This window comes from Schistocerca gregaria, chromosome 5, assembly GCF_023897955.1.
Source record: "Schistocerca gregaria isolate iqSchGreg1 chromosome 5, iqSchGreg1.2, whole genome shotgun sequence".
Taxonomy (NCBI): Eukaryota; Metazoa; Arthropoda; class Insecta; order Orthoptera; family Acrididae; genus Schistocerca; species Schistocerca gregaria.
Window position 1 is genome coordinate 601,834,345 of NC_064924.1, and position 27,174 is coordinate 601,861,518.

Consider the following 27,174-nt stretch of genomic DNA (forward strand, 5'->3'; position numbering starts at 1 on the left):
CATATTGGACTATTTCTTTGTGTTTGGCATTCGTGAGAATCAAGGAAGTCAAGTGATTGTCAAAAAATGGATGAAAAAGAATTTCGTGTGGTGATTAAACATTACTTTATGAAAGGCAAAACGCCTCAGGAGACTAAAGAGAAGCTTGATTAACATTACAGTGACTCTGCACCTTCGATTAGAACAGTTTATAAGTGGTTTCAAAATTTTAGGAGTGGCCATATGGGTACAAGTGACGCTGAACATTCTGGACGCCCTGTGGAGGTTATGACTCCAGAAAGCATTGATACTGATATGATGACGGATGACAGAAGAGTTAAGGTGTGCAAGATTGCTAGTGCTGTGGGCATCTCAAATCCTGTCTGATCATCTGCATCCTTTCATGTCCATTGTGCATTCTGACGGACTTGGGCAAGTCCAGCAGCAGGACAAAGTGACACCCCACATGACCAGAATTGCTACAGAATGGCTCCAGGAACACTCTTTTGAGTTTAAACACTTCCACTGGCCACCACACTTGCCAGATATGAACATTAATGAGCATATCTGGGATGCCTTGCAACATGCAGTTCAGAAGAGATCTCCACCCCTCATACTTTTACAGATTTATGGAGAGCCCTGCAGGATTTATAGTGTCAGTTCTCTCCAGCACTATTTCAGACATTAGCTGAGTCCATGCCATGTCATGTTGTGGCACTTTTGCATGCTAGCAGGAGCCCAACACAATGTTAGGCAGGTGTACCAGTTTCTTTGGCTCTTCAGTGTAGTTGAAGGTAATTTAAAGAGTTTTTTTTTATCTTGCTAGGAGTACCACTTACAAAATTTTTATTTATAGTTAACTTAATTAATGTTGGTAAATCTCTTCCAAAATACACTGTGGCAGATTTCAGTCATATTAACCTCATATTGCAAAGTTGCCACTTTTACCACCACTTCTCTACTTTTTTATTAATTTACACAGTACATATTTCAAGGAAATAAACATTGGAAAATGAACCTAAATTGTTCCTGTTTACCATTATTTTTCACTGAGAGGTATATATTTGCATAAACATACAACACAGTTCAATAGTTTGGACAAGACACTATATTATAACACTATATTATACACAGTTATACTGAGTTAGCAGAAATGAAAGTATGAGTACTTACTCCACAGGACAAAGTGAAGGGAATGAATGATGCTGCTCTGATTAGAAGTATGTGTATGTCAGGGGAAAATTGTCTATGAAATAGACCGCTCTAGTTTTGATGTGTATGTGTGTGTGTCCTGATCTGTTATGTATCTTTGTCTAATTTCTGTACAAATGGAATAATATTTATATGAATAAATACTAGTATTTGGAAAAAAATTACATACTATCTATGGAGAACAGTGATTTACATGTTATACACTTCTTTCTACTCCAGAACATGACAAAGCACATCATTCATTGATGAACAGAGCAATCATATGAGCTATTTATAGCTAAAATTGATTACCACTCTGTTTACATTGTGTGGCTGTGTCTAAAAAAAATGAAGTGTATAAATTTTAGTAATTAGTGCAATATTTCTTCAGCTTCCAGGCATGTTTGTAATATCTTCTGAAATTTAATATAATATATTTGAACATTTTTGTTGAACAAAGATAGATCTACATATTTGTTGTAAAGGACAAAGAAAGCAATGAGACTTTATAATTACCATGCATATCCATTTGGCTTCAAGTTTCTCTAGTTAGTACTTTTTTACTTTTTAGTGTGAATACTATACGTCTTTGGCTGCCGCAGATGTTTGCATCAGCTGAGGAGTACATGGAACACCACAAATTTATGAATAACACTAATGAATCTGTGTCAATGTGTGAAATGATATCATTTACTGGTGTTTCAACCTCTTCCACAACCTCAAATGAAGAATTCTGTGGAGTGGTAATGTATAATAACAGAAAAATGTTTAAAATATTAATATGTCTGTGTCACTTGATATAGTAAATCACATATTCATCAGAAGCAAGTCCTGGTACAGTCGGTTGATTGCTGCACTTGTTGTTGGCTAAATTATAGTTACTATATCAATACCTTTAATGACATCAGTTTCAGGTTTTGTACATTGTCTTCAGGTAATAGCTTGTGGCTTAGCTCATGCATTTGTCTACTGAAACAAGTGCAGTGTACACTAGTAAAACCAATAATATAATGAAAATGAGTAAATTCATTACCCTCAGTCTCATCAATTTTTATGAACTTTCAGCATGCTGCAGGTGAAAAATAGGTCTGCAACTTGTCTTGTTATTGAAATAAGCATTGTCATAAGTTGCAGTGATAAGTATCTGTTGTATTTCTTGATGGTGACTAGTTTTGGACACCTGTGTCCATTTTCAAACCATCTGTACTGTAAGTCTGACAAATACAGATGTCAGGCCAGGTGCAGAAACTGCCCTCAAGACAGATCTACAATCATCTATTTCAATTATCAATTTTTATTGATAAGAAGTGCACAACAGAATAAAGGGACTCTTTTCTGAAAAGATCTCACACCTGACAAGGTGTGTTAGAGGTTTTTCTCCAATAATCTCTTTTAATACCTGCTGACATTTTTCGTGAGATTGCCAACGTCTTTGATCACTCAGATTGTATAAGTTTTGAAAACAAAATAATACCTAGTGGTACTCATGACAGACTCCACACCAACACACCTGCCTTGATTGAGGCTTAATTTCATAACAAAGAGTGTAAGGTACACTGTAAACTACACCACAAGAGAGTCTGCAGCTCGTGGTCTAGTGGCTAGCGTTGCTATCTCTGGACACGGGGTCCTGGCTTCGATTCACAGTCAGGTTGAGGATTTTCTCTGCCCGGGGTTGGATGCTTGTGTTGTCATCATTATCATCATCATCATCATTAGGGAGTCTGCCTCGGTAGCTGAATGGTCAGCTCGACAGACTGTCAATCCAAAGGGCCCGGGTTCGATTCCCGGCTGGGTCGGAGATTTTCTTCGCTCAGGGACTGGGTGTTGTGTTGTCCTAATCATCGTCATTTTCATCCCCATCGACGCGCAAGTCGCCGCAGTGGCGTCAAATCGAAAGACTTGCACCAGGCGAACGGTCTACCCGACAGGAAGCCCTCGTCACACGACATTTTTTTTATCATTAGGGACAATGGCTAGATTGAACTGTGAAAAAATAGGCCTGTATAAAAATCAGGACTTTTTACGGGTGCTGATGACCATGCAGTTGAGTGCCCCACAAAACAAACCTTGTCAGAACACCACACAAGTAAAACTAAGCTAAAAATGAGATATCATGAGCTACCATGCACAACGAAGTTTATTACTTAATGAAATCCTGCTTGTATTTTCATAAATAACTTGCAATTACTTTCATAAAGTATCTGACCATTTGGACTGCACTTTCATAAAGTATTTGACCAATTGGACTGCGTGTTTGCAAATCCTTAAATAGTGTAGGAAACAATTATCACTGTTCACAAGCGTTCTATCATACTGTGCAAAATACCTGTTTCCCTCTCTCCCCCCCCCCCCCCCCCCCACACACACACACACACACTCTCTCTCTCTCTCTCTCTCTCTCTCTCTCTCTCTCTCTCTCTCTCTCTCTCTCTCTCTCTCTCTTTCACATGTAGGTTGTCAGACAATATATTCAGTGTCATTTCACAAGACTGTATGTCCTTACTGCCACTGATTTGCACATAGTTTTACCACATGATCATACCAATATGTCTGACTCTAGTGGTCAATAGAAATATCCAACTAATAACCAAGTCCACTAAACACAGTTACTCTTGTCCCTATTAGTTCATGCTCAGATTCACTTTCAATGTTGCTAGATTGAATGCCTCTGGTTTTTGCTGTAGATACTCATCCGTCTGAGGATCTAATCTATTTTTCCAATATACATTTCATGTATTGTTGAAAACTCCTCTACTCTCTACTTTGGTTTTCAACTCTCAGTTTATAATGAGATGTGGTGTTCGGCATCTTCCAATGAGAGACATGAGCTAATGGACGTTACTGCAAAACTATGGCAGTTGACAATTAATATGTGAAATTCTCACTCTTTGGTTTGTCATCTGGTATTCTGTAATAATTATTTTTTTTTATGCATTCCACACACGCTGTGCAACCCAAGAAACTGTATTTGTGTATAGTGGACACATGATATACCTACTGTGACGTCACACAAGTCTGCATTATTTAGTTTAGGTCTAGGAATCTAAGGCTCATCTGGTCACAGAACCTGTGAAGCCTCTGGTTTAACGCTACTCATCTCCAGATCAAAGGGCCCCAATCTATCAGAATGATTCTGTAGCTCAACAGGTGTGCCAAGACCTCTTGATTGAAGTTACCTGGCCGCACTGTGTCAACCAGTCTCCAGAAAAAAACTGATAATGCTCTCAGAACCCAGGCAAGTGCCAGTGTGAGCAATGATCTCGAGCTGACTGCAGCATGTGCTTTCAATTGCTCCTGTGGTGGTGTCAAAGGAAACCTAGTAAACAGTTACTCCCAGGATACACACCAGGTACACATTTGCTTTGTTTCTCTCCCACAACCCGATTTCTCTAAGAGGGGTTGTCATTCTCCTGTAAAACCAACATAGAAGAGTGTCACACTGCATACATTTCCATACATCACCATGTATAAGAAATAATAATAATAATAATAAATAATAATAATAATAATAATGGTTTATTTGTCCATAATAACTTTTAGAGTCATGGACATAGTCAGTCGGTACATACATGAACAATAATAATAGTTTAGTAGTAGAAATAAAGTACATACAACATTAAAAATCCTTGATGGAGTACAAACATTTAGCAATTAACAGCTGCTTTAATTTTATTGTAAATAAATTCCTTTTAACATTTTTATGGTATTTGGCAGTCTGTTGTAACAAAATCTTCCAGCAGAAAATGGATTATGATCGGATGCTTTTTTATTTCTGAATTTTATGTGGTAATCCTCTTTCTTCCTTGTATTATAACTATGGATATCACTATTTATTATACTGTGCTCCATATTTTCTTTTGCAAACAGTATAGTCCTTAGAACATATAATGAATACACTGTTAGTATATTATACTTAATGAAGTATTCTCTACAGGATTGACGTTTACTAATATTCGCTATTATTCTAATTGCTCTCTTCTGGGCACTAAAAGCCCTATCCATGTATACCATTGGTGCTCCATCCCAAATCTCAATACCATATTGTAGGTGGGATTGTGTAATACCAAAATAGATTTGTCTTAAGACTGGTGACACTATTATGCTAGAAAGGCGTTTTAGCAGGTAGGTATTACACGAGATTTTTTTTACACATGTAGCTGATGTGCTCCTTCCATGTAAGATGTCCATCAACTATAATACCCAGGAATTTATGTTTATCAATTGTTTCAATTGAGAACTCTGGCTCAGTATCCACTTGTCTTGATTTGTAATTTAGCATAAACTCCATTAGAATTGTCTTTTCCTTATTTAATGCCAATTTATTTGTACTCATATATTCTGTGATGAGGCTAGTGTTCTTCATATTATTTTGCACTGCTAGCTGTTTTGTAGGGCCCCAGCTTATGAAGGAGTTGTCGTCGGCATAATTCACGAGGTCTGCATTTTTTGGAATTATTATATCATTGATGTACACAATGAACAGAAAAGGCCCAATAATACTTCCCTGAGGGACTACACAGTTAAGAATTTTATAAGATTATTTTACTGTTTGTATAAGTCCCCCAGTTGTGTGATACAACTTAACACATTGTCTCCTGTCAGAAAGGTACAATCTTAACAAATCAAATGCCACTCCTCTGACCCCATAAGTTTTTTAACTTATGTAGAAGAATGGAGTGATTTACAGTATCAAAAGCCTTAGATAGCTCTAGAAAGGTGCCAATAACTTTGCTTCCATCATGAAGTTTATTCAATACTGCTTGAATATATGTGGCTATGGCTGTTATTGTAGACTTGCCCTTACTGAAACCGTGTTGAGAACTTTTTAATATATTGTACTTAGAGAAAAATGATTCCATTTGATCAAGAAATAGCCTTTCCAACAACTTACTAAGTTCTGATGTCAATAAAATAGGCCTATAATTTTGTACATCAGTAGGTTTTCCCTTTTAGTGCACTGGTCTTATTTCAGTGACTTTTAACAAGTCAGGAAATGACCCCTGTCTGAAAGAGCTGTTTATTAAATGTTGCAGTGGCTTTATTAACTCATTACTGCATTCTTTCAGAAATTTGGCTGAGATGTCATCCTAGCCACTGGATGTACTTGCTTTTAAGTTGGAAATGGTTCTCAGGATTTCCTGTTCTGTAACACAGCTCAGGAAGAACGAATTACTGACATTACTGGGATTTAGCACCTCCAGTGGGTTGATCAAATCCTCCTTACCTATCTTACTAAATTCATCTGTGAATCTCTCACATACTTCTTTTGGGTCACTAACCAATTTTTCATTGCCCCTTATTATTATGTTGTTACACAATGCCTTGTCATTCCCCCCACTTTCCTGCTTTACAATATTCCACACTGTTTTGCTAACATTACAGGATTGACTCATCTGTTCTGCATACTTCTGTGCATTTAATGTCTTAAGTGCTTCCCTATAGGTTTTTGTACAGGCTTTGTATTTAGACTGAAAGTACTGCAGTTTGGTGTCTTTAAAAAGAATATATAGATCATTCATATCATTCTTTAATTTCATCACATTAGGGGGGAGTTTAAGATTCCTGGAACTGTCAGTTTTCTTTAGTATTTTGACCCTTGGGCATACTTGATTTAGACAATGGGTTAATGTTGTATAAAATATTTCCCACTTTTCATTAATGTCTTCTGTTACATATAGGCCTACCTGATACCAGTTTATGTGTGCCAGCTTTTCCTTTAATGCATGATAGTCAAGCTTTCTTTTATAAGTAAATTGTTCCTTATGAGATACTATTTCTTTGTCAGTGTGAAGCTCTGGGACTAATGCACTATGATCCGAAATGTGGTGCTCAACAGTTCGAACTACAAGGTCCTCCTTACTTAAGTTTGTAATAACATGATCAATACATGTCTGAGAGTCACCTGTAATTCTCGTTGGTGTTGAATTCATGTGGTTGTAATCAATGGACTATAATATATCAATATATCTAAGATAACATACACTATTACGAGGTGCATTCAAGTTCTAAGGCCTCTGATTTTTTTTCTCCAGACTGGAAATAGATAGAAACATGTGCATTGTTTTAAAATGAGGCCTTGTTCATTGTCAATACATCCCAGAGACGGCAGCACCATCTGGCAGATGAAATTTTACCGCCAGCGGCGAGAATGAGAACTGTTTTAAATACTTAAAATGGCAACGTTTTCCTTACTGGAACAGCGTGCAATCATTCGTTTTCTGAATTTGCGTGGTGTGAAACCAATTGAAATTCATCGATAGTTGAAGGAGACATGTAGTGATGGAGTTATGGATGTGTCAAAAGTGCGTTCGTGGGTCAACAGTTTAATGAAGGCTGAACATCGTGTGACAACAAACCAAAACAACCTCGGGCTCGCACAAGCCGGTCTGACAACATGATCGAGAAAGTGGAGAGAATTGTTTTGGGAGAACGCCAAATGACTGTTGAACAGATCGCCTCCAGAGTTGGCATTTCTGTGGGGTCTGTGCACACAATCCTGCATGACGACCTGAAAATGTGAAAAGTGTCATCCAAGTGGGTGCCACGAATACTGACGGACGACCACATGGCTGCCCGTGTACCATGTTGCCAAGCAATGTTGACGCGCAACGACAGCATGAATGGGACTTTCTTTTCATCGGTTGTGACAATGGATGAGACGTGGATGCCATTTTTCAATACAGAAACAAAGCGCCAGTCAGCTCAATGGATTCACCGCCACCAAAAAAATTTCGGGTAACCACCAGTGCTGAAAAAATTATGGTGTCCATGTTCTGGGGCAGCGAGGGTGTAATACTTACCCATTGGGTTCCAAAGGGCAATACGGTAACAGGTGCATCCTACAAAAATGTTTTGAAGAACAAATTCCTTCCTGCACTGGAACAAAAATGTCCGGGAAGGGCTGCGCGTGTGCTGTTTCACCAAGACAACGCACCCGCATATCGAGCTAACGTTACGCAACAGTTTCTTCGTGATAAGAACTTTGAAGTGATTCCTCATGCTCCCTACTCACCTGACCTGGCTCCTAGTGACTTTGGGTTTTTTCCAACAATGAAAGACACTCTCCGTGGCCGCACATTCACCAGCCGTGCTACTATTGCCTCAGCGATTTTCCAGTGGTCAAAACAGACTCCTAAAGAAGCCTTTGCCGCTGCCATGGAATCATGGCATCAGCATTGTGAAAAATGTGTATGTCTGTAGGGCGGTTACGTCGAGAAGTAATGCCAGTTTCATCGATTTCGGGTGAGTAGTTAATTATTAAAAAAATCGGAGACGTTAGAACTTGAATGCACCTCGTAGTTAAGGAGTCAATGTTCACATCCCCTACTATTATAGTCTGTTTTTTATGAGGTGAGAGTTTATCAATATGTTCCTCTAAATGGCAAAAGAATTCTTCCATGTTACTGTTAGGGGATCTGTACAGGCTAGCTATTATTAAACTGATATATCTGAGCTTTATTCTTACGTCAGCTATTTCAAAGACCATCTCACATGCAAGTTTATGTATCCAATCAATTTTTTCGCACTGAACATTATTTTTGACATAAATACCAGCACCACCACCTTTATGTTGTTCCCTACAATAGACACTGACAATTTTATAATTACTTAAATTAATGCTGTGTACTTCTGCAGTTTTGCACCCTAGTTCATTCACAAGATAAATATGAGGGCTACTAACACTTAGAAATTCCTCAACTTGCTCAATTTTATTGGTAATATACATTAAACAATCCACATTAACATACCACCTTACCATGCAAAATTTCTTCTTACATGTATAGTATTGTGTGTTACATGTCATAAATGTCAAATTATTTTTAACTACAGGTAAAAAGTAGGTCTTGTATTCCATCTTTACATTGTGAATGGATCCACATTAACATGACAACTCTAATCATCATATTGAGAACATTCTCTAAGTACTAAAGCTTGACAACTAACAGCACCTCTGGCCAAACGCTATAGCACTATCAGTAGAAAATGTCAGGGGCACATTAGATATATTGCTGGCATGTCGGACTTAGTTGATGTGTTCTATATCAGACAATCAGTGACCAGAGACTACATAAGAAGGACAAACAGACATAACAAAATATTTTTTTACAGTACACTAACCCTAATGTATGAAATAAGTAAAAATTACACAAAATATTGAAAAATGAACACTCCATTAATTGCTGGTGAGCCAGACTTAACAAATGCCTTATATCATCGATCACCAGTGTCTGAAGGCTATTTACACATATACAGAAACCAAAAAAAGCAATGATAGTAGAACAAAAAAGCAAAAGATTTCAAGTATAAATGACACTCATTCCTGGGTTCACCTTATTGGACGCACGAGAATGCTGAAATGAACCCATCACATTATTTGAGAGAAATCTGTAGAACCAAGTAATAAAGTTAAGAAGCCCCATATAGAGACTATTCCATGATGTACATTGAGTAAAAAAATTCCTTAATGAGAGAAACTAGGTATTAAAGTAGTATTCATTAAAGTGGCATTCACTAACATTTTTTTAGAAAATGCATAAGGGTACCAAAAGATTAGAAACTTTTTAATATCTATCAACCAATATACCATGTGGGACAACCAAATGGCACTGGTGATAAAAGTGTAGGAACCAGTACTGGTAACAACATGTAAATTATGAATTACAGTATATGATACTATCATAACATGAAACAAACTAAAATAACTTGAAGGTCAGTTCAATATAAATGCAGAGTGCAAAATGGGAAAATGATGTTGAAAAATGAAAATGACTGTCTCTGAAGTCATTGAAACCAACTAATCACGTGATTTACATAAAGACTGTCTATATTACAGCCTACTACAGACCATGTTTTCTTTTATCAAACCTGTTGATTAGCAGTATGAGGCTAGCCTGCGAGCCATTAGCTGTATACAACCTTCCTCATGATGCTGTTCTACATCTTGGTGTGTCACACCAGCCACTATCAAATATGTTGCTTGGAGGCAAACCAGTGTTATTTGCAGAACCCATTGATGAAAATAGTAGCTGGCAAGCTTTGTGGTGCCCTCAAAGTGGGCAACTAGCCTGCCACTCCGTCACTGGTGCAATCCACAGCATCCATAAGAAGCTGGTCAACAGTGCCCAACACAGCTTCCATAATCACCACAAATATAGGCTGCAGTTGTATTGGTACTGTATTAAACCAAGCAAAGAATGGCACTGACCTAGCCCTTATGTTTACCTCAAGGATGCTAAATAAAGCAAAAGACAGTAGAGTACAATCAAGAGGGAGATGTTAGCCATATTTTGGGCAGCTATATACTTTAGACCTTATGTCTTTGGCTGAAAGTTTCTTATATGTACTCACAATCCCTAACCTGGATAGGTAACGTATCAGCACCATCATTGAGACCAATGAAATTTAGATTAAAGATGGAGAAGAATGGCTACCAAATAGACTTTCCTAACACACCAGCACTTCCTTCTTTAACAATTCATGTAGAGCAGTTTTGTGGTGTTGCTGAAGTTGCTTAGAAATTGCCTTTGGTGTTTGACAAGACCTTTGGTGTTTGACAAGACCTTTGGAAGGCTTCAGTTGCTTCATGGTTTTAGGTTGTGGATTTTTTTTTTTTAATCACTTTGACCTTGTGTTGGTCTGGCCTCAAGCCCATGGCCAACAGGGCATTGTTCAAATAGCACACTTCCTTCTGCACAAAATCTGCATTTGTCGACCTATAGTGTCGGACTGTGGATTCTTAGCCTTTAAAACACTTCCGTTAAATGCACATTGTGTTCCTCTAAGGAGGAGCCAAATATCATCATACCATCCAAGCACAAGAACAGTTTGTCAGCTTGTACCCCTGGTAAAACAGAGTTCATCAGTTTCTATAATGTACTTGGGATTGTTTTAAAGCCCATGGACATCCAGTTATATTTGTAATGCTCATACAGTGTACTGTAAGCCATCTTTTCTAGTCCTCTTCATTTAATAAGACATGGTAATGCCCTTCTGATAAACCAAGGGCCTAAAATAGCATCCATCTTTCTCATAATTATTATTGATGGAAAGTTTCATTCACTTTTATTAGATGCTACTATATCATCTTCTAAAAATTTTACTATTTCCTACTACAGCATACCTTTCGTGCTTGTGGTATTCAATTGGCCTTGAACAAACCACCCTATCTTCCTCTCCTGGTAGCAGTTTGATTTCATGCTTGATGCTATCTGTGTAATATAACTTATCTCCAGGAAAGTGAAAAATATCACTGTACATCGTGCATAGCTTGGTAATGGTTGCTTTTTTCTTCTGTGTTTAAATAACGAATACAGATATTCTCTTTCAGCATATTTACTTGCACTTTAAGCTGTCATTTGTTCCTACTGATGTGGCGCACACTGAATGATTCCTGGCTTCAGTACTGCTCATGCTATCAGCAGGAGGAATTCTACTGATACACTCTCATTTGTAGTGTTCAGTACATTTGTTATGTACTCTGCTGACCCACTTTTAGTGACTCATCAGGTGGATACACATCCTTGGAATGATAACCTCTCTCATTCCATTTGCCTCTGTCCTCAACCTGCACACCTATTCCTATTGAGGTCCTACTGTTCCCCTTCTTTTAACTTGTTCATGTGTCTCACTATAACTTCTTAATTTTTCTCCATAGTTTGACAGTTTGTTTCCTGTCCCAATTAGCTTTTGGATTTCCACACACTTTTAGCTTCACATCTAAACCTTTTTGAAAAGAGCTGTCTCATTCCTGTACACACAATGTGCAGAGCTCGCACTCTAGCTCTACATTCATTCCAGTCCTATCTCCATAGATTAACAGACTTCTAGTGGTGTAATTAATTCTGACTCCATTTCAATTAAATAAGTCTTTACCCACCAGTCCATCAAACATAAGACCCCCATCTTCCCCTATTATATGGAAACAGTGCCTCATTTGCAATCTGCTTCTCATTCACAGTCCAAAACATATAGTTTCCCCTGTCCTGTTTATGAAACTGTGTTAGAAATTTCCCAAATCCTAATACCTTTGCCCAGATTCTACCTCCCACCATCTTTTGACATACTTCTTTGTACTAGGATTATTTTAGCTCCACTATCAATAAGAAATCTCATGAGTTTATCTATGCATTCCTGATATTCCAACTGTACAACTCTTTCTTTTTCCCCCAGTCTACTGTTAATATTTTCCCCAGCAAGGCATAACACGACTGCTTTCTTATGCCCTAGCTTAGTTTCCCTACATTTTACTCTTTTATGTGTGCCAGCCATGCACTTTCCACACAGTCTCTCATTAGTAAACATTTCATTTATGTTTGAAACATGTCACATGCTTTGACTATGCGTATAGGCCCCTGTGTCCAAGCAGTCTGCATTATGAGCACCTTACTCCTCACAATACAACTGTTACTCTGCAATTACCAGAGAACATTGTGGGCTCAATATCAGCTGTTCTCATGGGCACTCTTTTGTTATTTATTTATGTATTATTTATTTATTTATCTCTTGTTCCGGTGATCCATGTTGTGACACTATCACAGGATATGGAATGTGTCAATTTTATAAGCTTTTGGCCAGAATTTATGGTAATACATAAAACAAAACAAAAACAGTAAACAGTAACTTAGGTCCCACTACAAAAAATACATTTTAGAGATAGATAAAGATTACAAAATAATAAGTGTTACAGAGAAATAAATATTGCAAAATATATGTTTACAATAAAAATATTTGGTATTACAAATACAAATTTGGGCATACATTTGCAATTTACAATACAAGAAATGTTAAACACTGTAGTTCAGGAACTCTTCTATTGTATAAAATGATCCTTGCAATAGGAACTGCCTTAAGGTTTTTTTTAAACAAGAGATCATCATCTGCCAAACACTTAATTCTTGAAAGGAGGGCATTAAAAATCTTACAACCACTGAAATGGACTCCTTTCTGCACCATACTTAGACTTGGCTGTTCACAGTGGATATCATGTTTCCTTCTAGTATTGTGACTGTGATATGCACTATTCAGCTTAAAGGTGGATTTTTCTTTCCTTATGACGCACATCAAAGAGAATATATATTGCGCAGTGGATGTAAGTATTTCAAGCTTCTTAAAAAGATTCCTGCATGTGGCTCTAAGATGGACTCCACACATGATCCTTATGGTTCTTTTTTGTACACACAGTACTTTTTTAGCCAGTGGCTGATTTCCCCAAAATATAATTGCAAATGCCACAATTGCATGAAAGTAACCATAATACACTGACTTAATGTTTCCATATTTCTTTAAGAAGAAACAATGTGTAATGTGTATGTTGCTGAACTTAGTCTTCTGGATAGATCCACGATGTGGTTTGACCAATTCAGTTTGCTATCAATATACAAGCCTAGGTATTTTGAGGAATCTACCCTGGTTATTGCTCACCTATTTTTATTACTATTTCCTCATCTTTGGATGTTTTGTGGAACTGAATGTAGTTTGTTTTACAGTAATGTTGAATCAGTTCACCATTTCATTTAAAACCTTATTTGATGTTACCTCGCCGGCCGCGGTGGTCTCGCGGTTCTAGGCGCGCAGTCCGGAACCGTGCGACTGCTAAGGTCGCAGGTTCGAATCCTGCCTCGGGCATGGATGTGTGTGATGTCCTTAGGTTAGTTAGGTTTAAGTAGTACTAAGTTCTAGGGGACTAATGACCACAGAAGTTGAGTCCCATAGTGCTCAGAGCCATTTGAACCATTTTGATGTTACCTCAAGTTTATCTACTGAATTATCAATAAGTAGTGTAGTGTCATCGACAAAAATGGTGAATCTACAATATTCCGTAGAGAGAGGGAGATCATTTATAAATATCACATCCATTTCCTACTATAACTGACCCTACCTTCCTTACTGTTTTATCAGAGTGAATATCTCACACTGTGGGGCCTAGTCTACCAGAGCTGCACTATCACTCTACTATTTATGCAGGATGTCCCACAAGTAAAGGTCAATAGTCAATGATATGACTGGAATGACCACTCAAAGCAAAAAAATTCAGTAAACATGGCCTCTAAAATGCATACCTTAAGATCTAAAAGCACTTCTTCATCTTCGATACCATGGACAAATCTCTTCTACTGCAAGCTCTTTGCTTTCCACATTTTGGAAAGAGGTAGCATGGACAAACAAACAAAAAATGTAGTAAACATGGGTGCTAAAATGCATACCTTAAGAGCTATGAAGGGGAACAACAAGGAAGTGAATTTTAAATGTCAAACACAGGTAACTTTATGTGCAGGGAATGTCTATATCACAGAGATTACATAATATGTCATTAAGAATTCAACAATATTATGAAAAGGAATGTTGCTACTCAGCATATAGCGGAAATGCAGAGTCACAGATGGGCAACAACAAAAAGACTGTCACAATGTAAGCTTTTGGCCAACAAGTCCTTTGTTGAAAATGGATGACACTCACTCACTCACTCACTCTCTCTCTCTCTCTCTCTCTCTCTCTCTCTCTCTCTCTCTCTCTCTCTCTCTCTCACTCTCACTCTCTCTCTCTCTCTCTACAGTGTGTCTTCATCTGCCTGAGGCTGCAGCCGTGTGTATGTGTGTGTCTTTGACAAAGGCCTTGTTGCCTGAAAACTTATAATATGACAGTCTTTTTGTTTTTGCCTATCTGTGACTCAACATTTCTGCTATACGGTGAGTAGCAACTTTCCTTTTCATAATATTGTTACATTCCATCCTGGATTTTTCATTAACAATTCAGAAATATAATGCAATGCAGGAGTGTCATTTCAGCAACTCTCCACATCCTCCCCAACCTGGGCTACCTCCAGTGGTATGACCAGCTGGACAGCTCTAATGACATACCTTCTATCTGCAGTCACAGGGATAGCCATGTGCAGGATTCCACTTCAGCCTTCTTTCAGTTCCTGCCCTTTTGGCATCTTCCTCAGTGTCACGGAAGGACATGTTGTAGAAGTATGACATCACCAACTCGGATTCTCACCACTCGTCTGTCTGCGGGTTTAACTTGGTGAAACTTATCCAGGAACATGAGGTATGCCTCACTCCAGCACTTCCAGAACTCTGTATTTTCATGTAGTTTGAATTCTCTCAAAGTCTGCTGTGGTCATTATCTCAGGTCTGGCTGACAATACTGTACATCTCTCCCCAATGAGGAAATTGCTGGAGTAAGTATATAGTCCTCAATTTGATAAATGAGCCTTAAGTTCAGGGCAGCTTCAGTAATCACAAACACAGTTTGTAGCTCTTCTTTGTCTGTAGTCAAGCAACTGAGTACTTTTTGGGGACATCTTTTTGTCGAGATGACCATTTTCTCCCAGAATCCTCCCCACCAATCCATCTGCAGAGCTATAAATTACCAAGTTATGCCTTACTGAGCTGAATATTAGTGAGTCTTATTAGCAGGTATTGTTGCCCACATTTCTGTTATTTCTGTATGGAACATTTGAATATTGTCACTGTAGATGGTGAGTGGAATGTCATATTGACCAATAAATTTTTGTAGTGCTGATAATAATCAGTCTGTGGATGCACTGTAGACAAGCTCTATATGGATGGTTCTAATCATAGCACAGCTAAATAATGCAACATTGCATTTAATGCTGGCGTTTCCTACTCTGGTATGTAATGGTCCTGCAAAATCAACATTGATTACTTGGCAAGGTCTACATGGTGTTAGTCAGATGGTAGTGGAGCTTCTATTTCTTGACTAGTGACACTGCACTATTTGACATGGGAGATTGTGATAAATAATATTCTTTATTGTGCAGTGCATGTGTAATATCCAAAAGGAGATCTGAAGCTGTGAAAAGTACAATTCCATTTCCAAGGTAGTGCAAGCAAATGTGTGTATATAGGATTAAAAGCTTTGTGAAATGGTTTTTGTCTAGAATAAATGGGTGTCATTTTCGGTGGTTAACTTGGTGTACTGTGAATGATCAGTGAGATGTTATAAATATTTGTCCAAAAAAGGGCTCAGATTCTTTATTTTTGATCCCATTGGTAGTGGGACATTCTCCCTCAGAGCCTGGATTTCTTGTAAAAGAACAGTGTGTGTGGTAAATCCTCTGTGCAAGTTCACCTTGTCAATCAGTTTTCTTTTAAATCAAAAATCATGGGCTGTGACTCATAGCAGTTTCCAGTAAGAACTAAATCTTTCAACATCTGTTAGTGGCTGGGGAGTTTATGCAAAGTAACCTAAGATCCATTTGAATGTTTTTAATTTTTGGCAAAGAGGCTGGAGCAAGATATTCATATGGCCAGACACTGCATTGCAGTTAGCCAAGGTGGACCAAGCCACCATACAGGGTGTCACAAACATTTTGAGTCAAACGGAAACAAGTGACAGTGGGTCAACAACCATATATTGGGATAGAGGATGAATGGTTGCAAATGCATATTTATCATGAAACTTCCTGGCAGATTAAAACTGTGTGCCCGACCGAGACTCGAACTCGGGACCTTTGCCTTTCGCGGGCAAGTGCTCTACCAACTGAGCTACCGAAGCACGACTCACGTCCGGTACTCACAGCTTTACTTCTGCCAGTACCTCGTCTCCTACCTTCCAAACTTTACAGAAGCTCTTCTGCGAAACTTGCAGAACTAGCACTCCTGAAAGAAAGGATATTGCGGAGACATGGCTTAGCCACAGCCTGGGGGATGTTTCCAGAATGAGATTTTCACTCTGCAGCGGAGTGTGCGCTGATATGAAACTTCCTGGCAGATTAAAACTGTGTGCCCGACCGAGACTCGAACTCGGGACCTTTGCCTTTCGCGGGCAAGTGCTCTACCAACTGAGCTACCGAAGCACGACTCACGTCCGGTACTCACAGCTTTACTTCTGCCAGTACCTCGTCTCCTACCTTCCAAACTTTACAGAAGCTCTTCTGCGAAACTTGCAGAACTAGCACTCCTGAAAGAAAGGATATTGCGGAGACATGGCTTAGCCACAGTTTTAATATGCCAGGAAGTTTCATATCAGCGCACACTCCGCTGCAGAGTGAAAATCTCATTCTGGAAACATCCCCCAGGCTGTGGCTAAGCCATGTCTCCACAGTATCCTTTCTTTCAGGAGTGCTAGTTCTGCAGGTTCGCAGAAGAGCTTCTGTAAAGTTTGGAAGGTAGGAGACGAGGTACTGGCAGAAGTAAAGCTGTGAGTACCGGACATGAGTCGTGCTTCGGTAGCTCAGTTGGTAGAGCACTTGCCCGCGAAAGGCAAAGGTCCCGAGTTCGAGTCTCGGTCGGGCACACAGTTTTAATCTGCCAGGAAGTTTCATATCAGCGCACACTCCGCTGCAGAGTGAAAATCTCATTCTGGCATATTTATCATGTTCTGGACATTCACAGCATACACTGCATAACATGAACATAGCTCATAGTATGTGTTCAAAGTGATGACCACCAGTCCAATGACTGTGTGGCATTGGTACACAAAGTTCTGCCCCACACTCTTGAAAATCCCTGGTGTCTTTTGTGCTAGCAAACAGGCAGCTTGAACTATAGCAAGCAGGTCTTCATCCATTCCTGTGGCAGTTTCATACACCAGCATTGTGACGTAACCTTAGAGGAAAAAGCACAGAGGAATGAGATCCAGCAGTTGCACTAGCCATGGAACAGGACCTCCCCTTTGAATCCATCACTGAGCGTACATGTTGTTCTGGTGCTCATAGACATTAAAACATCAAAATGGTGCACCGTCATATTGAAAATACGTTCTTTTGTGGACAACAAGGGGTACAATCCTCAAGAACTGTGACAGCACATCTTGCAGGAACACCAGGCAATGTCAATCAGTCAAATGAGGAGGCAGAAAATAAGGTCTTATCAGGTGACCCTGGCCAATTCATGCCCATATGTTGACAGAGTCATTGCTGGTGGCCAACAATGTGGGTGGTGACAGGATTGCCCTCACTCCAGACATGGCTGTAGAGGCTGTTGAAACACCATCTCAGGTGAATGAGGCCTTATCCACAAACAATACAAATTGTACAAAGTTCAGCACTACAGCAGTGCAGTGGATAATCCACTGGCAGAAGTGAATGTGGGGCTCAAACTCCATTGGTCATGTGGTTGCACAAATTCTTTAAGATATGGGGTGTAATACCTATTCGACCAGTTGTCTCCACACTGTATCCATTGAAGTATGTGTTCTACAGGCAGGTTGACGGGTGCTTGTTGCTGGGTGGTAAGTGACAGAATCCAGCATCATCCGTCTCAAAAGTCTGGTGTCTGAAGATGTCTTTGGCAGAAACCTCAGACCTCAGCTGGCTGTGTGTGGCATGAATGTCATAAGCTGGTATTAATGGAGATAAACTTCTTTCAATTAGGATGATACCTGTTGGGAATGTGTTCTCTGTACATTCATCCTGGTGCATTAAATGCATGTCTGCTCACTTTCGTAACGAGTAACATTCCAGTTTTGGCTATGTGTCATGCTCTATAATACACACAACACTCCCAACCATGGACACATCACATGCCATCCAATGCAGTCGATAACACACCAGGGATAGTGGTGTGTGTGTGTGTGTGTGTGTGTGTGTGTGTGTGTGTGTGTGTGTGTGTGTGCGTGTGTGTGTTTTGCACATGGTCATCACATGACATACATGCTATAAGCTAAGTTGTGTATAATATGTCTGTTTGGTGGTCAGGGGTGTAAGCTGTTTATGACCCGCTGCCTGTTCCAGTGTACAAAAGACACCAGAGACCAGCGGCAGAGCTGCATGCACCATTGCAGTATATGCACTGAGAGTGGCAGCCATCGCTTTGAATGATTACTATGAGCTATGTTGTTGTTATATGTTGTACACTGTGTGTAACACAATAAATATGCATATCTGACTATTGGTTCCCTATCTCAATATAATTGGTAGTGGACTTACTTTCACCTCTTTCAATTTGACCCAAAAGGTTTGAGACACCCTATATGTCCCTCACATGTAGGGTCTGGGGCACGATTCCTATAGGTAAATGGTCCACAGGATTGTCCTTACTTGGACAGTACTTCGACTATGATGGTGAGTTGCAATTTTTAATTTCTGCTACCATATTGCACACAAAGGTTTTGGCGTACTAAGATAACCTTTTATCCAGGCAAGTGTCAGCACGGAGTCCATCCAAAGAGTTGCTGTGTAGAAATCTTGTACCTATTCATGCTGACAACAGTTTCAGCCATAACAATGTAATCTGCTTTAAGGTTGTTAGTCTAGTTTTACTACAAATTATTGGAACATCGGACTTACCTGACATACAAGAATTCACCATATTCTCTCTCTCTGAAGCAACACAAAAGACATGAGTGAATATGGTCCCAGAGTATCCACCTTTTTACATGAGTGTGTGATAGTTTTGGAAGAGCAGAGATTCAAGTATGCCATCATGTGGCAAGATGCTGAGGCAGAATTTCATCCCACCCTAGCCCAAGCATCCAGGTACATTGAAATAAAATCTTTCCTGTTATGGATACTTGGATTACTAAGTGCAGGGGGTCATAGAAACTAGCAGTTGCTTGTAGTAAACTCTTTTCAGTGGTGACAGTCTGATATATCTTTTGATAATTGGCTGTTGATATATACAAAATGTATCATCTACTGTGTTCCAATGAACTCGCCACACCTGTGAAGTTATTGTGAGCTCTGGTCTTCAGATAGCTGCTAAGACTCTGCTGCCCACTTTGATATAGGAAGTTTAATTTGACTCTGTAGTGCAGACAGCTCATAATAAAAAGTTACTGGTCCATTCTTGTCAGCAGTGCCTGCTGCAAAGACATCCATATAAGTGTTGTGGTCTAACAAGGAAGTTGGGGTAGGAAACAGCAATTAGCAGATGCTTGCCAATTGTCTCAGAACACTGAACGCAAGAATGGACAGCATTTAAACCTGTAGAGACTCATGTTACTTGTGTAAATGCACAGACACAGTGAAAGTACATAAAATATTCTGTGTGCCTACTTTTCTGTTATGTATTTTTTTGATGTTACACTTTTTTATGATTACTCTTTGCTTCTTATTGACTATTATACCTATACTGTGAATAGCACACACCTTGTAATTAATATGTGTGGAATAAATCTGTATTTGGGTGGACTATCACATATTTGGTGATGCCGACGTAATATGAATATATTAGCACTACCACAGCAACTTTGGCATTCCAAATCGCTTCAGGACATATATGCATGTCACTTCCATGCCAGCCTTCTTGGGTGTATTTTCTCACATGCTAATGGAAACTTCAACTTAGACGGGTGACTGTCCAGTCTGTCAAGTGCTGTAGGCAAGCGGGTTGCACCCTTGTGAGGCAAACTGAGACGCTACTTTATTACGACGTAGCACCTCTGGTCTCATAAACTGACAAAACGACAGGGAGAGCGGTGTGCTGACCACATGCCCCTCTATATCCACATTCAGTGACACCCCTGGGCTGAGACGATGACACGGCGGTTGGTTGGTACCACTGGGCATTCCGAGGCCTGTTCGAATAGAGTTTAGTTTTAATAAAAATTTTGACAGCTATTACTGAGCCAGCCCAGAGTAGCAGGATGATTGGAAGAGTTACGATAAAACAACTGCCTTTCTGGTGGTGCAGTCCAGCACTATTGTTTGCACAGTTAGAGAGCCAGTTTATTTTAGTGCAGATTTCATCAGATGAAACAAAGTGCAGTTACAGTGCTGCAGCATTAAGGGAAGATTTGGCCACCAAGATGCAAGATATCCTCGTGACACCTCCAGAAATGGAACTGTGTGCCATTATAAAGAATGCTCTGATTATGCACCTGTCTCAGTCAGAAGCAAAGCGCCTTGAGAAACTTCTATGGACAAAAGAACTACGAGTTTGCACTCCATCATGGCTCCTATGGCACCTGTGCATGTTAGCCAAAAAACACAGTCAGTGATGATGTGTTACGTAATATCTTGTTGTCGAGGTCACATGCTGATGCGTAGAGAATTCTAATGGTGTGTCCAGGAGATGTGAATGTATTAGCACAAACAGCAGATAAGATTGCAGGGATGCACCCTCAATGAACATTACAACACTGGTGATGAAACTGGAGAACACAGTTTCAATTACTTTGTCATCATTGCAGTCTCATTTTGCAGCACTAACTACACAAATTGCTGCACTGCAAACAGCAAATACCAAACAACAGCCACATTGATGTTTGTCAAGAAGTTGTAACAGTTTGTGGCATCAAACACCTCCTGGTATCATAAAAAAAATTGGTACACATGAAAATCCACACCACCATGCAAATGGATGCATGACACAGAATCTGTGGCAGCTATATCTGTCTTCATTAGTTATATGTGACAATTATTCATCACAGATCACAGTACGAAGGTACAATATTTAGTGGACACAGGAGCTGAAGTACATAAATTACCAGATCACAACTGTGATAGCTATCATTTACCCTCTGCCAATGACTTGAAGATTAAGACCTATGGATGAGTCACATTAATGCTCAATCTTGGTCTCCACTGAATGTTTGAATGGCAGTTCACAGTGGTTGATGTCTTAAAACCAATCTTGGGGACAGATTTCTTGTCTTTCACTGATTTGCTTCCCGGCCTGTGATGGCAGCAACCAATCTAAATGCTCAAGGAAAGATTGATTACACTGCCCCAATGACGGTATGTGTAATTGCCAAGGATACACAACATATGTGACTGTTGAAGGATTTTCCTGAAGTTATGAGACAGTCACCTACAGTACCACCAGTTAAGCATACAACAGTGCACCACATTCTCATTACACTAGGCCCACCTACTATGGCTGTCCTAAGGCCTCTGGCACCTGAAAAGCTAAAAATACTTAAGCAGGAATTTCACAGTATGTTAGCAGAAGGTGTATCTTGATCTTCAAGTTAGGAGCTGGGCAGCTCTGTTGCACATCATTCCAAAGAAGATCAATGGTTGGCATTTGTGTGGTGACTACTACCAGTTAAACCCAAGGACCATTTCGAACTAGTATCCCGTATCACATATAGAGGATTTCTCCATCAGCATGCATGATAAGATGATCTTATCAGATATCTGTAGCAATGGAGGATGTGCCTAAAACATCTGTCACTACACTTTTTGGACTGTCTGAATTTTCAAGGATGCCATTTGGTCTCTGTAACACAGTGCAAATGTTCCAGCGTTTCATGGATAAGATGAAGTGAGACTTCAATTTCTGCTACGTCTACATAGATGAGGTTCTCATGGTGTCACTGAGTGAGGAGGAACATTTACAGCATTTAACTCTGTTGTTCAGCTGTTTACATGCACAGTCTAGTAATAAACCCATAAAAATGTATTTTTGCTGCAACAGAAGTTCATTTCCTGGGATACACTGCAGATGCAAATGGTATATGCCCTCTTCAAGGTAAAGTACAAGCCATAATCACATACTTTTTCCATTCGTCAAAAATTTTTACTAGTGCTTCATTTCCAATCAATCACAGCTCCACTAAATTAACTTCTTAAGGGAGCACCAAAACCAAATGACAGATTACAGAGGATGAGTGAAACACACTATGCTTTCCAGGCCATAAATATGGCAGTATGCCACTATGTGATCAGTGCATCCTCTAGTGCAAGTTCCACTGGCATTAGCGGTCAGTGCCTCTGCTGCCCTTCCGTTACTGGAGCACTATAGCCAGTACTGCGAACAGTCAGTAGACTTTTTCTGGCAACTGCTCATGTTTCACAGCCACAAGCTGTCACCCTCCCAACATCGCTGGGTGTCATATGGCCACAAATTATATGCTGCTATCAAAAACTTCAAACATTACTTGGAAGGTTGACAATTTAGTATTTATACAGGCCACAAGCCTTAGATTTATGCTTTTAAAGTGAAACTGAGCAAGGTATCTCCAAAATGATTGAACAATTAGACTACCTGAAATGAATTCCAGGCTGTACTGCAACATTTCCGGAATGAAACAATGACCATTTGTACAAGAACAACTTCAAACTCAGATGATTCCAGCTGCAAACAGTCTTTGCATCCTGGAGTTTGAGGTACCGTTAAATTAGTCAAGCAAAGTTTTGTATGGCCCAGACTGCATAAGAACTGCAAAGCCTTTGTCAAGAGCTGTGTGGAATGTCAAAAGAATAAAATCTCGTGACATATCAAGGTGCCACTGGGTGCATTTGTACCAATTAATCAATGATTTGAACATGTCCACTCTGACATTTTAGGACATCTCATCACTTTTGAAGGCTACAGCTACTGTCTCACAGTAGAGGACCAATTCATGAAGTGGCCAGAAGCATTTGCAGTGACAGATATCACAGCAGAGACGGTAGTACAGACATTCTTTCGTGGGTGGATCGCTCAATTTGGCATGCTTTTATCCATCACTACTGATCGAGGATGTCAGTTTGAAGCATATATTTTCAAGACACTGCCAACATTACTAGGTATTAAATGCATATGCATTTCACCCTCTGGAAAACGGCACAGTTGAGTGCCTACATCAGCAGCTCAAGTCAGCTCTATGGTGCTATGCTGCACAGAAGTGGACTGAGGCAGAGCCTATTGTGCTCCGTGGATTACAAACATCTTCCAAGAGTGATTTTCCGGCCATAGCAGCTGAACTCCTCTATGTTCAAATATCACAATTTCTGGCAGAATTCGTACTTGATGGGACAGATGGCAATGTAGCTTCTTTGGAATTTGGTGTTAAATTGAGAGCACATATAAGCCAGCTTCAGCCCGTCTTTCCCAGAGAGCAAACTTGATGATGTCCATTCATTTGCACAGACTTAGACAGCTGCGCACATGTATTTTTATGCAACGAGGCTGTTCACAAACCACTTTAACCACCATATGAGGAACCATTACTTATGTATTAAGTGGAGACAGTGAAACGTTCAGAGTTGACATTCATGGCATGCCAGCTACAGTTGCCCTTGACTGAACAGTTCGATGACATTTGCTGCAGCATGGACTATCCACTTGGAGACCGTGGCTGTGGTTACCCTTGATGCTGCTTCATAGACGAGAGCGCCTGCGATGGTGTACTCAATGATGAACCTGGGTGCACGAATGGCAAATCATCATTTTTTCGGATGAATCCAGATTCTGTTTACAGCATCATGATAGTCGCATCCGTGGTTGGAGACATCGCGGTGAACACACATTGGAAGTGTGTATTCATCATCGCCATACTGGCTTATCACCCGGCGTGATGGTATGGGGTGCCATGGGTTACACGTCTCGGTCACCTCTTGTTCGCATTGATGGCACTTTGAACAGTGGACATTACGTTTCAGATGTGTTACGACCCGTGGCTCTACCCTTCATTCGATCCCTGCGAAACCCTACATTTTAGCAGGATAATGCATGACCACATGTTGCAGGTCCTGCACGGGCGTTTCTGGATACAGAAAATGTTCTACTGCTGCCCTGGCCAACACATTCTCCAGATCTCTCAACAATTGAAAACGTCTGGTCAATGGTGGCGGAGCAACTGGCTCGTCACAATATGCCAGTCACTACTCTTGACGAACTGTGGTATCATATTGAAGCTGCATGGGCAGCTGTACCTGTACACACCATCCAAGCTCTGTTTGACTCAATGCCCAGGCGTATCAAGGCCGTTATTACAGACAGAGGTGGTTGTTCTGGGTATTGATTTCTCAGGATCTTTGCACCCAAACTGCATGAAAATGTAATCACATGTCAGTTCTAGCACAATATATTTGTCCAATGAATACCCATTTATCATCTGCATTTCTTCTTGGTGTAGCAATTTTAATGGCCAGTGGTGTATATTTGTGCAGATTATCACAAGCCCAAAAGGGAATCTATAAAATCGGTATGTAGTCATCCTTCAACTGTTGCTTCCTTTGTTTACTTCATGCTTATGATTGCTGTACCAGAAGAATCTAGTCAGGTCTCTGTCACCCAGAAGGAGAACTGTAAAAATGGTTGGGTAATATCTGTGACAATGGCGAAACGTCACATTTGAAAGTGCACGAATGCTACAGTTACTTCAGGAAGCAGGTGTGATCTGCTTTATAACACATCATTAAGTGAAGAAGAGACCTTTTCATGTGAAGATTCACTGAATATGATGTCCCATTTTGTGCTTTCATATTCCTCCCTCATTAATATGTGCCAAGGCAAATAAAGGGCATTGGTTGAATTCTGTGGTGGGACCAGTCTTACACGTTTGTTTTGGACGTAGTTTGACATATGTCTCTCACATGTGTCACAGAGGTTATCATTCTTCTCTAGAGGTCCCTGCAACAGAAGGAAATATTTTTTGGCATTACTGAGGTTACCTTGATGGATGACTTCAGATTTTTGTGGAAGAAGACTACCTTTCTTTGATAGGAATTATGAAATTCCTCGAGAAGTTCTGAATCTTTCACACGCATGGTGTGATCTTGATCTTTGCTTATTGTCAGTACAGATACATCCCAAAAGTTCTTGACTGTGTTGTCAAATGCTTGAGTGCATGACTGGTTGACAAGGTTACTGACAGATCACTCTGCAGAAATCCTTAAGTGGTTTCTGCTAAGAATGCATTCGAATTTCAAAGACAGTAAGGCTAGAGGTTGAGAGATGCATATTGGTGTTGTGTTCTGAACAATTCTCCAACAATGATCTGCGCTGATTAGTAACTCAATGGGAAGATCATAATATCCTTCTGCTGGACTGGCCAGTTGAAAATTAGCATGTGTTTGGTTTTGAATTCAGATACTGGCTGACGCATTCCCTTTCGGGAATGAAAACTCTCAACTGCAGTAAACTCAATGTGAGCATGGCTCTTTATGTTATGATCAACAACCTACTGATAAAATTAAACAATGGAAGATCCATGATGGAATGTAACAATATCTTGAGAAGGAAAGTTGCTACTCACCATATAGTGGAGATGCTGAGTCGGAGATAAGCACAACACCATGATTTTCATACTTAAAACTTTCAGCCAATGGCATTTGTCCACAATAGACACACATATGCACGCACACACTCATGCAAACACAGCTCACACACACGACTGCAGTCTCAGGCAACAGAACCCACCCAGCGAGCAGCAGCACCAGTGCATGATGGGAGTGGCGACTGGACGGGGGAAAGGAGGATGCTGGGGCAGGGAAATGGAGGGATAGTATGGTGGGGAGGGCTGACAGTGAAGTGCTGCAGGTTGGGTGGTGGGCAGGGCAGTGGTGGGGAGGGGGGAAGGGAATAGCAGAAAAGGAAAGAAATAATTAAATAAACTAAATAAAATAAATAAAATAAAAAAGACTGGGCTTGGTGGTGGAATAACGGCTATGTATTGCTGGAATGGGAGCAGGGAAGGGGCTGGATAGGTGAGGACAGCGACTAACAAAGGTTGAGGCCAAGAGGGTTATGGGAACATAGGATGTATTGCAGGGAAGGTTCCCACCTGTGCTATTCAGAAAAGCTGGTGTTGGGGGAAGGATGCATAATGCACAGTCTGTGAAGTAGTCATTGAAATGAAGGATATCATGTTTGGCAACATGTTCAGCCAAGAAACAAATGAACCACCCTGTTGCTGAACAAGCTGCCAAACATGATATCCTTCATTTCAATGACTGCTTCACAGCCTGTGTGTGTCCCAGATATCCAGTGTTCACACTACTGGTGAAATTGTGCTTGATAGAGGTAACTAACAGAGTAGAATGATCTGAATTTGTGCAGACCAACTTATGATGACCTTTCCTGCAAAAGAGACAAAATGCCTTTCCTTTCTTCCTGCAGTCTTTTGCTGTATGACTCTGCTTAAGGCAAAGAAAGCACGTATTATTGGATCCCAAAATCTTGAGGCAATTGTGAATATTCTTTACTGTCTTGCAATCTCGTGTCTGGTGACCAAGCTGCTTGCAAAACCTATGGTATTCTTCTACCTTCCGTGCTGACTCACTTAATTTATGTTCTGGCATAGAGCAAATGTTGAGGTGCTGCCATATGTGGTACAGTGCTAGTCAATCTGTCTGTTTCTCCTTGAATGCTTGTGCTGTCAGCG

The 27,174-nt window shown here is 40.0% G+C and overlaps 1 protein-coding gene across 1 annotated transcript in view; it reads left to right on the forward strand.

Moving 5' to 3' along the window:
• LOC126272900 (synaptic vesicle glycoprotein 2A-like) overlaps window positions 1-27,174 on the forward strand; it is a 155,795-nt gene that overhangs the window by 104,738 nt on the left and 23,883 nt on the right. The window contains exon 8 of the mRNA XM_049976164.1: window positions 1,742-1,913. Coding sequence (XP_049832121.1) covers window positions 1,742-1,913 — 172 coding nt within the window. The remainder of the gene's footprint in view (window positions 1-1,741; window positions 1,914-27,174) is intronic.